General features: G+C 39.3%; 1 protein-coding gene across 1 annotated transcript in view; it reads right to left on the reverse strand.

Annotated features, from left to right (window-relative positions):
* Positions 1 to 325: 325 nt before the first annotated feature.
* Positions 326 to 17,578, reverse strand: part of LOC144198456 (protein phosphatase 1 regulatory subunit 29-like) — a 60,224-nt gene continuing 42,971 nt past the window's right edge. The window contains exons 5-8 of the mRNA XM_077719481.1: positions 4,586 to 4,992; positions 4,084 to 4,233; positions 3,010 to 4,004; positions 326 to 2,390 (exon numbers count right to left, since the gene is read on the reverse strand). Of these exons, the coding sequence (XP_077575607.1) occupies positions 878 to 2,390; positions 3,010 to 4,004; positions 4,084 to 4,233; positions 4,586 to 4,753 (2,826 nt within the window). The 5' untranslated portion in view covers positions 4,754 to 4,992 and the 3' untranslated portion in view covers positions 326 to 877. The remainder of the gene's footprint in view (positions 2,391 to 3,009; positions 4,005 to 4,083; positions 4,234 to 4,585; positions 4,993 to 17,578) is intronic.

Consider the following 17,578-nt stretch of genomic DNA (forward strand, 5'->3'; position numbering starts at 1 on the left):
GTTGGCAGAGAGATTGCTTGGCTTCACTGGCCTCTTGGTAATGAGGTAGTTTGTAACCCAAAAAAGAAGAAAAAAAAAACACTTTTGTTTAGCTCATAGGTGTCAAGCTTAAGTACTGGGACTAGATCTCACCCACTGGATCAGTTTAGCGATCTGTCTAGATAATACTTGCACTTAATGAATCTTGTTAAATAGGGATGTTATTATTCTGGCAAAAAAAAAAAAAGATCTACGCCTTGGTTATGTTTTTTTGCGGCTTTTAACTGTTTTTTTTAACCAAAACACTGTTTTGCCAAATTTCCATGTCCTTTGAATTTCAAATGTAATTTGTTCTCGATAATTAGAGTAACATTAATATATGCATATACACTATATTAAAAAGCAGCTATTTGTCCAAGTCCTGCCATGATTAGAGAAGCCCTGCCAGTCATGGAGATCCATACAAAAAGGCTTTGTAATTCATTACACGTCACCATATGGTGGCAAATTATTGTTTCTATGCGATGGCACAGAAACTGAGAAAAGGCCAGAAATCTGAAAATAGCTGAATTTGCCTTTTGTCGTGAATAGGCAACATTTTACTGTAAAAATGATTAGGTGATGAGTGTATTCCTTTATAAGGTTTTCACGGTGACCCTTAACTACCATCAGACCATAATGAAATGAGTTTGATACCCCTGATGAGTTTTCATTGAACCCTGCGAGGACCAAAGTGCCCAGTAGGAGGCAGGTGAATTCTTTAAAAATGTTTAACAAAAAAATAATATACACCCTTTCATCCCATGGGGAACTCAGAAGAAATCTGTCCTGCTACATCACACACATTGTTAGTCTGCTGTTGTCATCCAACTTTGTGTTTGATGCTAATTGAAACATATTACAGCTTCTGCTGGGCGGAAACTCCTTTCCAATAATCCAAAATGTCATGAAGGTCCTCGTCCTTGGCAAACTGCACCTTCTTGCGCAGGGCGTGTCCCGCCGCGATGTAAGAAGCTTCCTCTCGGGGGTTCTTCTTGTATGGGCGAAATCGCTCCCAGATTCGGAGTGTGCTCTCTGACGAGTACTCGGGACTGGAGGAGTACCCCGAATTGTAGTGGTGATGATGGCGGGCAGGTGACAGCTGAGAGTAGGCGCTGGAATCCCTCTTAGAGCGTCCTAGCGGTTTAAGGAAGGACGCCTTCTGGCCAGGTGAGGGTGACTCACTACCACCCTCGTAGTAGAGCGCAGGGAAGGAATGGCGGTGTTCGGAACTGTGGTAATCGGGTTGAACCTCAAGATGGTGTTGGTGCTGTTGCAGACCGTGACCAGATGCCCCACCTCGACCTCCACTTCCATTGCTACATGCCATGCCACCACCATTCATGCTTACACCGCCACCTCCATTAACGCTCCCCATACCATTACAGCCCCCTACTCCACTACCTACTGGGCTGCTTCTTTCTGATGGGTACTTGGGAGGGTCACTACGCTTTTCAGCAACATCCACATTAAAAACCCGGCCACTTTTGGCCGTTCCCCCGGTAGCAGGGACTCCACAACGGTTCTTGGTCACACTGGTGTCGGCACTCAATTGCCTCTGAAGGGGACGCACCGCATTGGCGGGTGGTGGGTCACGGTACGGAGGAGAAAGGAACCCACCTCCACTGATACCGGGTCGCTCTGACAGTGGCATCACCAAGGGCACTGGAGCCATGGAGGGAGGAAGAGCTTTCTGGTGTAGTTGAGGATGAGCTTGAGGGTGTGGAGGAGTTTGAGCTTGTGGAAGGGATTTGGGGTGAATCTTCGGGGAAGAGGCCATGATTTGATCTTCTGGACCAAGGGGCAGTAGGTTCCGTGGCTGGGATGCCATGCAACCAGTTTGCGTCGAAGCCAGGGCATTTGCATTCTCCACGTTATTAGAGGTGTCCAGTTTGAGGGCATCAATACAGTTGTTGATTATCTGGTTCACTTTGTCCACTTCCTTGGCAATGGTGGAGATCTCAGATGCAGACCCGCGCCCATCGTCATCCGAATCCTCCACCATGTCCGCTGCTTTTTCAGTTCCGCCACCTCTCATGTCCAACACTACCTCCCCACCTGCACCCACCGCTACCATTTCCCCCTCTCGGCTTTCCCCGGCTAATCCTGCAGTCCTCACATCCATGTAGCTCCCTTTGGCACCCATAGCCTCGGAAAATGCACTGGCCATTTTCTCCATCTGTGGTAAAGTGGAGAGGCGGGAGGATGTGGTGTTGGCTGAGCCGTGGAGCATTCCCGTACTGGAGGAGGCTGATGGGGGAAGCTTGCTGCCCGCTGTCCCTCCATGGTGGTGCTGATGGTGGGTTTGATCTTGGAGGCGTTGCATTGCAGCTGGGTCGTTGGCCACCGCGGCTGCCGCCTCCGGTCCATACCTGAGGGTTGACGATATTCCACTTCATGATTTTTATTTATAAAAATCCAATTTTGATTCTATAATGTGATATCATATCAGATTTTTTTAATTACTTTTGTACAAATGGTTGTCTATGGTTATTTGGAATCTCCATATATTATCAGTGTATTCTAGCTATAATTTACACAATATGCAAACATGGAGTTATTTGAATTTGTAAAATGTGTAACTGGTGATGAAGATAACAATGATTGTCACTGTCGCTTGAATGGTTCTCTTCAAGCCACTGATTATGTAGTGGTAGAAGATTTGTTTGACTTTGGCACAGGCAGTGAAGGATCAGTGAGACTCTGAATGTGTATGTGCCCTGTAACTGAATGATGACCAGTCTAGTGTGCAGTTCACCTTTTTTCTAAAATTCAACTGGGATAATCTCCAGCACCGCATGACAGAAAAATGCACTTGTTTCTGGAATTTCCTTTAAAACCATTAGCTTCTGTTTGGTTTAGAAAAGAAAACTACAACCAATATACATGCTTACTTCTGTGTGAGGGCTCTGCAAATTATACTGATCATCATTTTCAAATTTCCACCGAGCACTGACTTTTCAGTCTTAAATATTATGCATTCTTTCATACCTCATTTCCAGAATAGTTTTTTTCACACTCAAAGCTTTTTCTTTCTCCTCCTGGATACGTCGCCGTCTGAGGCAATAGTAGACACAGCCCAGGACGATGACCATGCCAAAGAGACATCCCAGAATAGTCATGATGTAGTGCGTGGTGGTGGATGGATTGCTGCGATGATCCACTAGACCCATAGCCCGTGTGGTGAAAGACAGGCAAGTGTGGTTGTAGCGTTGAGATTTCCCAACAGAAGCAACACAGTAGGTGTAGTTGGTGTGTGGCCGCAGCTTATCCAACATTACTACCTCCTTCTTGTTCTTCAATGGCATGACGTCTGTCACAAATGTATGATTGTACTGTGACATCACATACATTTTGCTGTAGGGTCGTGGTATCTGCACCACCACAACAGCACTGAAGAGTGACACAGTTTGGAGCTTCATTGAGAACTGGTGGTTATAGGTAGGATCAGGAGTGGATAAAATGTTTGGTTGAGGGTATAAGCCTGCATCTGGGTTATCCAAACCCATGCCAGACCCGTCTAATTCAGGCCCAACTGATGAAATACCTGGAATAATCACGCCATCTTGACACCGAGTGGAAAGAATAACTCGGGCATTCCTCCCATGTCCCGGGGAGGGTCCGAGAAGGGGGTAACCATTGAGTTCACGTGGAGTCTCACACTGGAGGCGGTCGTATGTGTGCGTTACATTATTGAAGGCTTCCAACCAGGTGAGAAAGCTGTAGAGCTCACAACCGCAGTGGAAAGGATTCCCGGCCAGCTCGCACACGAGGAGGCGGTTAAGAATAGTGAAGGTGGATGGATCCAGACGTGCTAGCTTGTTGGATGACAGGTCCAGGCTACTGAGGCTGGGGCTTTCCCAGAAGGCATTGTTGGAAATGACCTCGATGAGATTGTGTTGAAGGAAGAGGCACTGCATCCGACCCAGGCCTCGTAGCATGCCCTCTGTCAGGTTAGTCAGCTTGTTGTAACCAAGCTGGAGAACCTGAGAGAAACATAACCCAGAAATTACACATTTTTACAACATTAATGACACAATATTCATAAAAAGAATTATGTCAAACCTGAAGGTTCGCCTGTCCAGCAAAAGCTCCATCCTCAATGTAGCTGATCTCATTCTTTGTGAGGTTGAGGTCAGTAAGATTGGTGAATCGGTACATGGAGGTGAGAAGTACGGCCTTCAGCTTATTCTCATTCAGCCTTAGATCATGAACCTGTGAAATGAGTCCAATTATTGCCCATGAACTAAATGTGTTCTTCTTATTCAGTGATTTATGGATCTTCAATAGGTCCTAACAGAGCTTGTCTACTACTACTACTTGAGTTTGACCCTGGCCTAAACACAGCTGGGACTACCAATTGTATTTATAATTGGCGGTGCTCCATAAAGAGCGTCTGACCTTGCCCAAACCCCAGCTTTCTAATTTCTGGCTGGTAAGGCTTAAAGTCCTTGAATTAACTAGACATAATTGTATCACACATTTTTGGGGGTGGTTAAAAAGACATTTACCTAAAACAAAAAAAATATATATATAGTATTGGAGGATAGAAGAGAACTTTACTGACCGTGCTGTTGATGTGTTGGGGTATGGTTTCATATGGAGGCTGATTTTGACTGCAAATTGCCAGCCAAACATAGCCTTTGTCACCCTCAATAAGCCAGCAGTCCCCGCTGACCACAACGGGCAGTCGTAGGAACAGTAAAGCCGGAAGAAGTAGAAGATAGAGGGCCATCGTAAGGACAGAAGCACAGAAACAAAGATGAAGCTCAGCAGATTTTGCTGGGACTGCAGTGAGACACGATAGAGGTTTGTTGTGGTCTTCACGATGATCAGATATCGAGTTCCAGCATTGCCCCCATTTTAGGTGCTCCACATCGAAATGTTCTGGAGATGGTTCCACCAGCTGCTATTCATATCTCCAGCGCAGGTTCTTACGACCAACTTTGAGAGTCTTCAGCTGGTGAGCAGAAACTAAGGGAACATAACCAAAGAAAAATCCCATTAAAGTTAAGCATTTCCTGAAATAATGACAAATAATGATATAGCCAATATGTGCAAATGTGAATATAATACATATATATATATATATATATATATATATTTCCAGGGTCAGGGAAGTGAACCACTACATCATCAGGCGGCATGACTAAATATATTATTCATAATATGTAGTATATATAAAATTATTCAAATTAATGGAGTTCCATAGTTTCAAGCAATAGTGAGCGGAAAAAAGAATGAAACAAAAAATAATCCTCATATGCTAAATCCTTAGGAGTAATGCCAAATCCATTAGTGGCTACAAACGTGCAATTAAATCTCAATAAAGCCTTCAGGTAAAATCATTTTAATAGAAATTTGCCCTTTTATGAAGCACAAATCTCCTATAAAGGATCACAGACAAAGGTTTACATCCTTCATGGGAATAAAAATGCAACTGAAGAAGACTACAAGACATCATTTTTGACACCCCCCAAAAAAAATCTCAATCTAGGAGGACGGGCTAAATGGCAAGCAGAGAAGTATTCTTGTAATTTGCATGTTTTAACAGGACGCTTGCTGACATTTGGTTGTTTACCTATCTCGTGGGGATAAACCACGGATTAGCCACTAATCCGCTATAAAATATGATGAGCCTCATCTGGGTGTTGCAGGCTCCTTTAATAGTTTAGATGGCTTCCCGCAGTGGCATTGAATGACAGAAGGACGCGATGACGTCCCAGGGCTTTTAAGAATACTCAAAAAAACAAAACAAAATGACAGCTGATTCCAAATGATAATGTCGGATGTCTTTGGGTTTGTTATTTATTTGTAGCCTTACTGCTATACTTTAACATATTTCATCAAGGTCAATGACAACATTACCCTTAGAACGTTTACATGCTAAATTATACAACAGAGACTTACTAAAACAAGTCCAATTGAGCTAACTCAGAAAATTCTATTCATATAATGTATTTTTTTCTTTACTGTTTGGCCCAGTTGTGCATTTTTGAATAAAAAAACTAAAATCAATCAAATCCTTCAACCCAAACGTTTAACCCAAGCGTAGTCTACACCTTGTTATCAATTTATCAGTTTCATTTCATGATGACTGGATGAAACAATTCAATGTCAAGCAGAAAATATTGAGCTAGTGAGTGACATCATAAGTTGTTTTCCTTCCCCCTGATATGATAAAAGTGACATTTATTCCGCCTCGCTACCATGAATGATGAGTCCATTAAGCGCTCACTTGTTTACTGACTGACGTTTGCTCACCATGACGGTCATTAGTTTACTTGCATATCCAATCCATTCCACTGTAATGATGCTGACGGTATCCAGGAGTTATTTATTTATTTTTTTTAATCGCAGATGTTTTCTTTCTTGCAGCTTTGCATTGATTTTAGCCAACTTATCTGGCAGGATGTCAGCGAATCACAACTTGATGTGTTTTGTGCTACTCCCCCGCTGCTATTTGACCACACTTTTCTTGTCTAAATGAGCATCTCTTTGTATATAATCATTGTCAATCACGGTAGTAGTTTAATTAAAAGTTGTTGAAGTATTTATTTTTCACCTCACTCCCAAAAGTAGTTGTCAAGAGCATTTGATACAAGAAATATGTTTTTCTTTTGGGAAAACTGCTTGATAATTAGAATGTCAGATCTTATGAAGTATATTTTTTTGCTGACATGTGTCATCCATTCATTTTGCAAACAGCTGTCTTTATTGATGCCTATTTTAGAAGTCATATTGTATAGAGAGCTGGCAAAAATCTAAGTACCAAGGGAAATTTTTGACTCTATTACACGTCTGATAAAAACATGGTAGCTATGGCAATTTGAACTAAGTACTTCATCTTCCATTAGCACACCAATGTAGACAGGTAAAAAGGCAATGGTAAGAACTCAATCTGAAACCCATTAAAGATACCCTTATAGAAAGGAAGGAGATGAGTCATGGTAGCCAAAGAAAAAACATCAATATCGATATTTTTATGCTACAATTTGGCATCTCTAAACTTGTATTTACCAATATAACAGAAAATATATTGCTCAGCCCAAAACTGCAGGATTAACTCATCTTTTAGATTTCACTATATCCGACCTTGCCTTACTGAATTGTCTGAACTGTGAGATTCCACTGATATGACAATTTCTATTTATAACACTGCTAAACAACATATTAATTTCAATTGGATAAAAATGCATTTTGAAGTGTGCAAATAGAAAATGCACAAGTGAGGATGCCCTTTTATGACACGGATGTGGCTTCTGTTCCAAATGAACCAATTAAATTTAAATACATTTTAAATGAGAGTCAGGATACATCTGCCACCGTTTTGATGTGCCTCTGATAAATCAGATGAAGTTCATCTGTTCAAACAAAGTGCTACACAAGGGCAATAAATTAACCAAATGTTCACAAAACAAAGGTATTATAGCTAAGAAAATCAAATTAAAAAACTGGAATGTAAATCACAAAAGGGAAAAGCAACATTAACTGGGGGAAAAAAAATATGGCTACAAACAAGTCAACATCTGGCTCAGTTTTTCTTTCATATTCCATATCACAAAATCATAGAATTTAGACCAGGATCTGTTGATTTTTTTATATCCAATAACAAAGACGGTATTGTTTTTCAGGCAGAGTGAAATCAAATGAAGCCATTTTTTATGTTAATGAGATAATATGACACCCAAACCCTGAAAAACAAGAACCTGCTTCCTCATAAATGCTACAGAGGAAAGAAAGCAACTGTTTATAGACAAAAAAAAACATCCTAAATTAAATTTAAACTGCAATCTGTGCATTTATGCAAGTATGAGTACATTATTTTACCCAATCCAAACTTTTGCCACAGTTAAAATATGCAACTTTTTACATCAAGGCCAAAGACACAAGTAAATATAGTCCATCAAAGCACTTACTAAAATCCAATCAAATGTATATCAGCACGTTTTTTAGGAGGAATCTTTTGTTAACACGTTATTTTGTCTTTATTAAGACTTAGAAGCTCCCCCACTTCATAAGGCACTCAATCCCAGGAGATGGCACATGGGAATTCTGCCGAGTTCTCAGTTTCTTCCTGTCAACCCACTTGGTTCAAAGCAAAGTGTACGCACGCCATAAACGACATGTCGAGAACGGAGAACGCTCTGAGAAGGCGTGAAAGTGGTAAAAACGAGCCGGGAAAAGGAGCACGAAATTGGTTTTGAAGTTATAGCGTGAAAGCTTTTTGTGGAAAAGGATCACACGTACGGAGTGGAGTACTAACATGCTCGAATTCAAGCAACTTTCTGTTGTCAGCAGCTGTCATAATGAAAGACATATCAATCAAGAAGGTATTCAGTAAAGTCTGCATTGATGTGAAAAATAAACAAAACAGCAATACAACCTATATGTTATGTTACAAGATTGCAAACAGGAAATTCCGTTCTAAATTGTAGACTGTTATTTCCCAATAGGCAAAAGTCTGAAATTAACCGTAAAGGGAGTCCTCTCTACGTCACAAAAAAAGCATTGGAGCCGCCATTAATCACAGATGAAGGGAGTTGTGCCACTGCCTCAAATACATATCTATATCTATATAATCACAGTTGTACGCAGTAAAGGCGGTGCTGTGAATTGGGAAGAAAAAAGCGAAAGCAATTAATAAGGCCTTCACTTTCCCCAAGCTTTGAATTATTAACAGCAAAAAAAAAAATAGTGAAGTGATGATTTGCATATTTATACCAACAGGGACTCTGATTAGCATATTTGTCAGCATCATCACATGCAATTTTAAGCACCGCTGTTTCTCAATGGATATAATTTCATCGTACTTGCGTATAGGAGGCGGCATGGTGGAAGAGTGGTTAGCACATATCCGTCAATTCGAGAATCCTGTATAGAGTTTCTCACTGTTGGTTGAACACTACATTTTAAGTATGAACTTGAATGGTTTTCATCTCCTCCTGCCCTGCAATTGCTCTACATACTTGGCTGGGATAGGCTTCAGCACCCCCGCAAAGCTTGTGAAGAAAAACGGGATGGAAAATGAATGAATTCAGGATTTGAGCTCAGAAGTTCAGAATTTGCAATTTAATCAATTGAAATATATAAATTGGAAGGTTTTTTCAATTATATAACGATAAAGTCTTAAAGGTACAGTATGTATAAATGTAGATAAGATATACATATGTATGTAGATGTGTGTGTAAAGGCTCCTTGTTCATTAACAATCAGTTATTGTTTTCCCATAGAATAACAATAGTAACACCATAATATAAAGCCTGCAGGAAAGCCATTTAAAAAACTAATAGGTTCATTCAATTACATGTTTGTACTTGATAAAATGGTATAAATTAGGAAAAAAGGACTTATGTGAATAGGTACATAAGGGTTTGCCAGATAAATAAATGTATGACAGAATAATTGAGCTGTATGGAAAAGTCTTACCTGGATCCTTCCTTCATTACCAAGCTTGATATTTCAGTAAAACTAACATGCACAAGCAATTTCTGCTTTAATTATGTTATCGGCTAATGTGAAATGCCAATCGATTCCAGTAGAATCAAAGGCCAAATATGTGTCATGATCAAGAAATGTGGGTAAGTGATTATCACATCAGGAACAATTCTTAGACCCAAATTGATACAAATGTGTACAGAATGGCAACTAAGGCATCACCAGATGATAAAAAGTAAAATATAATATGTCTGAAGGTCATGCCAGTCCTACTTCCACCCTCTTTGCTTTTTCAATTTTGCTATTTTCTCACCGTATAGGTGTGAGATCTTCTTTGGGAAAGTAGCTCTCTCTCTCTCTATAAGCAGAAAATGCCAAAAGCAAGCAGCAGGGATCAAAGGAGCAAGAAGGAGCAAAAAGGGGTGGAGGAAAGGCGCCGTTGTAGCCTTAATTTATCGGTTTTAATTACTCCACTCCGCCTCAGAAGAACTTTGAATTTCTTTTTGAGGTTGACCTTTGCATAGAAATGAGAGCGAAGGGGATGATGAAGAGGAGCCGAGGAATGAACTCCACTTTAATCTTTAAACAGGCCTTGCAGAAGATCAAGAAACAACAGACTGTCTCCCTGATGAAAGTGGATTGCAGTGTTCAGGCCATATTTCCTAATATCCATGTCCAAATTTGACCATCATTTTACTATGGGAATTATTCATCTCAAATCTGGCATATAAAACCACAAATCCCATTTTGAACCATTGTAAAACTAGAAAACAGTCATATGTTCATGTTCTTCTTTGGCTGTTCAGTTGACTAGTATTTGAGCTGGCCATCAAGACCCCTGAGAAGCACTTTCACAACCTTTCAAGGGATATAAGATGAATGACTTGAAAGACCTGGTCTTTGTTCTCCAGGATATGAGAGCTACTTTGATGTTGTCCATTGGGAGATGATGACATGACATGGAAACAAATGAGGGAATAGTCATGTCTCTCGCCTCAATCTCCTCTAAAAGATAATTTAAGATGCAACTGCATTGAAATTTTAAAAAAATAATGCGAATGGATATACATGTATCCACTTTCTAAAGCCCCTATCCTGTGTAGGATTCCGAGGGAGAAAAACTTAACTACAGAACACTTTAGACAAAAAAATTAACTCATTCTAGACTATTCAATACTCAATCATAGTGCACAAGAAGCCTGAAATGCACCAACAAAAGCCCAGCAGCACTTAATTTAGAGCTTGAATCTCTGACCAACGGGATTATAGCTGATTTACATTTTATGCTAGGAAAAAAAAAAGCCCTTCTACCAATCTGAACACTGATGATACACAAAGTCCCACAGTAGGTGAGCAAATAACCTCCGTTAGCATCCACTTATTTGAACCTTTTCTGTCTGGATATTCAGCCAGAGGCCGTTAACCACCTCAGCTTCTCAAACACTCCATTAAGTAGGGAGCAGACGTGCTGTCCTCAGGGAGGACCGCATCCAAATAAGGAATCCGTCAACTTGACAACAGGAAAGAGTGAAATGGTGGTGCAAAGACGAAGGCTATCTGGATTGTGTTGATTCTGCAGTGGCTTGGAATTAACGAAAAAGGCGTATAGAACACACAAAAACAGCTAGTGAACAGTGCAGGAAAACAAATAATGAACTAACATGGTTCCACAATGGCGCACAATCTCTAACAATTGAGATATGACTTTTTAATTTGAATAAATCCATCCATTTAAAAGTTAAAAGTGGGTGTGCATATAACAGTAACAAGTTGTGGCATGCTTAGATGCCAAATGAGGTGATAAATTGTTAAAATGTAGTCTTTTGTCATTATGTTCATCTGAAGTATGTACTTCACTACAGCTATGCAACAATCCTATTAATTCTGTAATAAAAAAACTTAAAAATGTGGCAAGAATATGAATCTTAGAATTGTTTCTTTGGTTAAAGAAGGCTAAATGATGAAGGTTGCTTATCATAATTTCTGAGAATTTTCTGGCATTTCCATTCTTTCCAATGGCACAAAGTACTTTGAGTTACAAGTATTAACACGGAACAAATAAAGGTATTATCCAGAGGTACAGCAATATTGCTCGATGTCCAAGCAAGAGTGGTGGTGTTCCTTTTGTAGCACAATCACCACAGTCTTCTCAACCATGGTTACAGTGATATCATGTTTTACGGATTTCGGTGGTTCTAAATTGGCGAGCGTGACTGAGTCACATGTTCCCTTTGCTTTTAATTTCCCTGGAGGAGTTCATATCCGTGAAAGAGAAAGAGAGAGAAGGACAGAGAGACAAAGATAGAAAGAGAAAAACATAGACAGGGATAGAGAAAGAAAACAACCTTGCTAACTGATACACACAAAGTGCAAAACTGAGCAGCAGTCAACGGGACAAAGCCGGAATGTGCTCGTTCTGAGTTGCCCCATAAAAACAGGAAAGTTTTAATAGCCACGATTAAGCAGATGAGGATTTAATTTGCAGAGTGGAGTTGTCCACATTGTGGTCGTTGTTTAGAGCAATTCTCGGCAGAGCCTCTAAACATCAGGCAGGAAATAAACGCAAATTGCAGAACAAATATAACGCATGATGCAAAGTTTCATCATGATACCATGTGTCTATTGACGGGTTTGGCAGAAAGTGCTTTTCCCCCCCGCTTCATAGGAAGTATAATAAAATGAACATGGATATTTGTTCATTTAGAAGTCTTCCGTTCCATTTATCCTCACAAGAGTCGTGTCATGATAGGGAATAGTTAAGGAAATATAAGTAGAATATTTTAAAGTAGATTAAACTATATGAAGCTAAAATATTTTAAAGGTAAAGGCATTTATTACAGTTTATAAAATAATCAGTGATTATTTTAAGGCAACCATTGCCTCTTAAGTTTATCCTCAATAAAAGGCTGACCCACATTCATATCTATGGAGAATTAAGCGTATTTAATTATGCAATTGTAAAACATCCATCAACAAAAAACAATAAAAAAGATGACCAAAATTGCAACACATAACAATGCAAAATTAAACTACACCTATGAATTTAATATAAGACTTTTCCAAATGCAAAAAAATGCAATGTACTAATATACTTCAATAATGATACCAAAAAAAAAAAACCATTAACATAAAACTTTTCAGGAAAGTAGTCCCTAATAAACTCCTATAACAATTTATTACTTGCTTATATTATCCCTCAATGACAAACAAGTACTATATATTCATGTACGAATTATTCACTTGCTTACTCTCTAATGTATTTTACTCGGATGGCGACATGACAAGCTTACACATGCCAAAAAGAGTCCATCCAAATGGCCTTGTTTAAAACAGAGCAGACTTTCTCATCACATGCGATCCAAGTAATGGGATGCGACGTTTGAACTTTAGACGCACTCTCCACCACGTCACCAAGAAGATGAAGAATCCCAGGCCACGGAAAAGGCGGCGTTCGAACCCTGCGTGTTGATTATTAAAAGCGATGCACTGCAGGGTGCACACAGCAGGAAATATGGAGATCGTGATACAAATAGGGCAACGCGTGCATTTCGAATACTATTTGTTCCAATTAAAATCAAACCTGTTCAATTTATTCATACATCCGCACTGTTGGACAAAACAATAAAGTTCATCATGCCTCTGGTTTAACTTAATGACTCTTATTTATTTATTTTTACTGAGTTCTATTGTGAGAGGCCACAATTACTCTAAAAACAACTAATAAGAGTAGTTGAATCAGCAATGCAGTATTCTCCTGTTTTGAATCAACTTCTATATTTACATGAGCTGTAGATGTTTTGACTCTTTCTCATTGATTTGAATAGTATTTCTATTCATCAAGGTGACTGGTATAATGAGTTATTGGTCAGAGGAGCAATCAAATCCATCATATCTTACATTTTAAATGCAAAAAGGATACAATATCCTAATTCCTGAAGAGTATTTAGTCCATCATATCCATTCTGGCTGGCTGTGATTGGATGATCAAGCCTAGCACCAGCCAACAAATTATTATTTATTTAAACTACCGTATTTTCAGGACTATAAGGCACACTTAAGTCTTAAATTTTCTCCAAAATAGACAGGTCGCCTTATAATCCAGTGTGCTTTATATATGGAAACAAAATTAAAATGTGTCATTCATTGAGGGCCCGCCTTATAGTGATGAAAATACGGTAATTTTATTTTTACGATTTTAAGTTCCCCCTTGCATCCTTCAAATTTCCCAAAGAAGACCCTTGGAGATTAAAAAAAATATAGACACCCCTTGTACAGGGTTTAGTAAGAAACTTTAATTAAATTTATTCAAAACTGAGCATGAATATAGGCTTAGGGTTTCTAATTAAAGGTTGTATACCATCTCGTAAAGTTATGGACTTTAGGTTTTAAATTAGTAAGTGCATTTGTGCATAGTATAGCAAAACACCATAAAAATAAAACTTGTTTCTTCCTTATTCGGACTAATCGTCACACTGCGCTAAACACTGCAAACTATCCTTTTTGCTGTAATGAGGCACAAACGGATGTTGACTTTGACTTTGTATGGCGAACCATCTCGGTAATGAGCTCGCACTAACGAGCTTGAAGCCAGCCGATGCTGTGCTGCCGCTCTGGTGTTACTACACTAGTCATCAAACAGAAAGATGCTATGACACCCGGCTTTACACCACACTCAGTGTGTGTGTGTGTGTGCATGGAAACTCATCTAGTGCAAAAGAAATAAATAATTGTACTGTTTAACTAATATCAAGGCAAAACAATTTGGTGCACCCAAACTAATGATGTAACTTATTTTAGTTTTGGAAATTGATTAAATGTATTTTATTCCTAAATGTACATTGAAAATATGCAACACAGTTGTTAGTTAGAGTTTTTAAGAACCAAAAAAATGCACCCCATAGGTGAGTAAGATTACCTTTTTTTTCCACGGTATAGAAAATATCTAAAGATAAAAAGAAGGAAAAATAATGAGGGCGGTAGGGGGTCACTGGCCTGTTAACTTCATCTTATTTGAAGTGAGAGCACTTAGACCTAAGGCTTTAAAAATTCAAGACACAGTTATCCTAAAGTAGAGCTGCTTGCACCATGTGGAAACGGGCAAAAATTTCAAACTGTTAACTGATATTACCCACGGCTTTGAACACTATGTCTTATATTACAAATTGGTACATTTATGGATTTTACATAACATAATAAAATACTTGTCTTAGGTGTAAATATTACAATAAAGAGACCAGTGGTTCATAATCCAGTGCTTCTTATATATATATATATATAAAAATTATTAGGTGCGACTTAAAGTCCGAAATGTACAATAGTTGAGGCACCATTCACTACCAGAATTAAATACATGCATTACATATAAAACTTCACTATGTTGCAGATAATGGACTGAAAATTGAAGGTATCCCAGTGGGCTAAAATACTAAGAATGTGATTGAATTCATCTAAACTTGTTGACCTTGAGAAAGGCAAGACACAGAAGAGGATTGGCAAAAGAGCATCTCATTAATCCCAGAAGAAGACGACGCGCATGTCTACCTTTAACTTGGAAAATAGCATCTGTCGGGCATGCTGAGAAGCATCTGTTCATCGTAGGAGAAAGCCAGAGGCGTGTTTGAAAAGTCAATTTGGTTCTTCTTCTACCTGATTCCTTGTCTAAAATGCTGGATCCCAAAGCATGGTAGTGACCCTTCACAAAGTAGGACAACACGAGGCTGCCGGCACTACTTGGGCAGAAGGTTGAGGAGAGCCAAGATGGCTAGAACGGTTGCCGTGTTGTCACAATGCTGGCTGGCCTTAGGCTCTCTGCACAAGAGGCGGATGGTTGTCAGCCAGTTTTCATACTTCTTTGTAAAACATCCACAAAGGCAAATAGTGTGGAAAAACAGATCAGGGAGCTTTAAAAAGAGAATTTTTTAGTCTAAAGACAGGACGTTTGTGCGCCCACAGGCACTGCCAGATTGGGGAAAAAAAGAATATTCTGCTATATTTTTCTGCTGTTGTAAATGTATTCTCTAAAAGTATGTATATATAATGTAAAAGAATATTTAGAACTAAAAAGGAGAACCGGCGGTCTTACAACTGTGAGGCAGACGTGAGAACCAGTTGTGCAACGTGCTGCCTCAGTTGAGGAAAATTAATGTCAACATTTTCTCTGTAAGTAACTACTAAGACAGCTGAAAAGCAGCCATTGATGGAAAATGGTAGGCGGCTAGTCACAAAGCAAAAGTTCAAGGTGATATCACCTAACCGTCTTTTTATGCCCGCCCACAAAATCCTGCTCTGATAGATAAAAAAACAGTTTCTTGCCATAACTCAAAGAACTCAATTTTACTCATTTTATGCACTTATCTTCCAAAATACTTCATGTATTTAAAAACAAACCATCAAAATGACTGGCGTGTCGTTCTAAGGACAAAAATCAAGAAACTGTAAAACCCAAGGAATTCTCACCAAAAAAGGGGGAATTTTACAAAGAACAAAGTATCCGAAAGTTTGCATTATACAACAGAAAATTGCTAAAATAAACAGTAAAACATTGTTTTGGCCTAAACACAACTAAATTATGGGGATTCAATGCACTACTCATCTAAGATTCTAGTTTATGTACATTGAATCTGGCACAAAGTAGACAAATGTTTTTTTTCATAGCCTAAAAATATGACAGGCAAGGCTTTTCCTGAGCGACAGCCATCGACAAATCGCTGGACAGATTTGACACAAAATCTTTCCCCACTCAAACCAGAGGAGGAACAAAAGCCCGTGAGATGGAAAAGTGACACGTCCAACAATGGTGGCACACAGCGTGAAAGCACTTGAGCGCCAAAATGAGTCACCAAGGAGAGAAATAAACTTTACCGCAGCAGCTCTCTGCCAAAAGAGCGTTTGAGTTAAAATTCATACCAACACCCCTGAAGCAAAGTGCTTATTCCTTTGGCGACTTACAACACGTTTTTACTGTACAGTCACTATTGTCTAATAACTGATGGAATTTGCATACATTTCCATAAGTTGGAGAAAAAGATAATTCATGCTAAAATCCAAACAACAACAATCCAACCCATCAGAATCAAAATTCCCAAGCAACAGATTGACAGGTAAAGTCTACTTCAATCCCTAAGGTAAGAGTTTTCTCACCTGTCCCACTCTCACTCTGAACTCCATCCCTTCGAGACCCTGAACTCCATCCCTACGAGACCCCATCCGTCTCATCGCAACCCTTCAGCCAAGCAACTTGTTAGTGCGGCTTTCTGGAGACGCTTCAAACGTGGGCATGTTGCCGTGTCTAAAAATAGCAACCAATCTGCAACCTTACCTAATGAGCCGGAGCCACTTCAGACCTGTCAACAACCAGCTGCTCTGTGTACGTGTGCACAAAGATGGCTGACCACACTGTTTTGATCACATATGCTTGGGAGCTAAAAATAGACCACCTGCTGCTCTATATCTTGCATATAGAAATATACTGCATTTAATCTGACCGACAAGGCAACTGCTGTCCCACTTTTACTAAAATATGTCAAACATCTGGATCAAAAAACATGTGTTGCATCACTGGAAAGATGGATTTAAAGTAAGTTAACATTGCAATGGCAATGCTGGTCTTTATACTAGATAGAAAGGAGTTCTAAAACTCACTCATTCATTAATTTTTTTGTACCACTTATCCTCACAAGGGTGCTGGAGCCTATCTCAGCTGACTGAATCGGAGGACTCACTAAATTGGTGTACAGCCAATTGCTGGGCACAAGTAGACGGATGACCAATCATAGCTAAGGGCAATTTAGAGTGTTATACTAACCTACCTGTATATTTTTCAGATGTGGGAGGAAACTGGAGTACCCAGAGAAAACCCATGCAAGCTCGAGAGAGAACATACAAACTCCATAGAGGAAGATCCGAAACTCGGCTTGAACCTCGATCTTATAACTGTCCTACTAACCACTGACACACAACCCATTCGTACAACCCTTGAAACTCACTATAATATTCACTATACAAATGATGAAGTTATTTCACTATTATGTCATTTCCCATGTTATTTTCAAACTAAACCACAGGCCCCTATAGATAGTTAACCTGCGAGTAGGTAGAAAAAATATATATAAAAATATTTTTG

This window comes from Stigmatopora nigra, chromosome 6 (assembly GCF_051989575.1).
Source record: "Stigmatopora nigra isolate UIUO_SnigA chromosome 6, RoL_Snig_1.1, whole genome shotgun sequence".
NCBI classification, from domain to species: Eukaryota; Metazoa; Chordata; class Actinopteri; order Syngnathiformes; family Syngnathidae; genus Stigmatopora; species Stigmatopora nigra.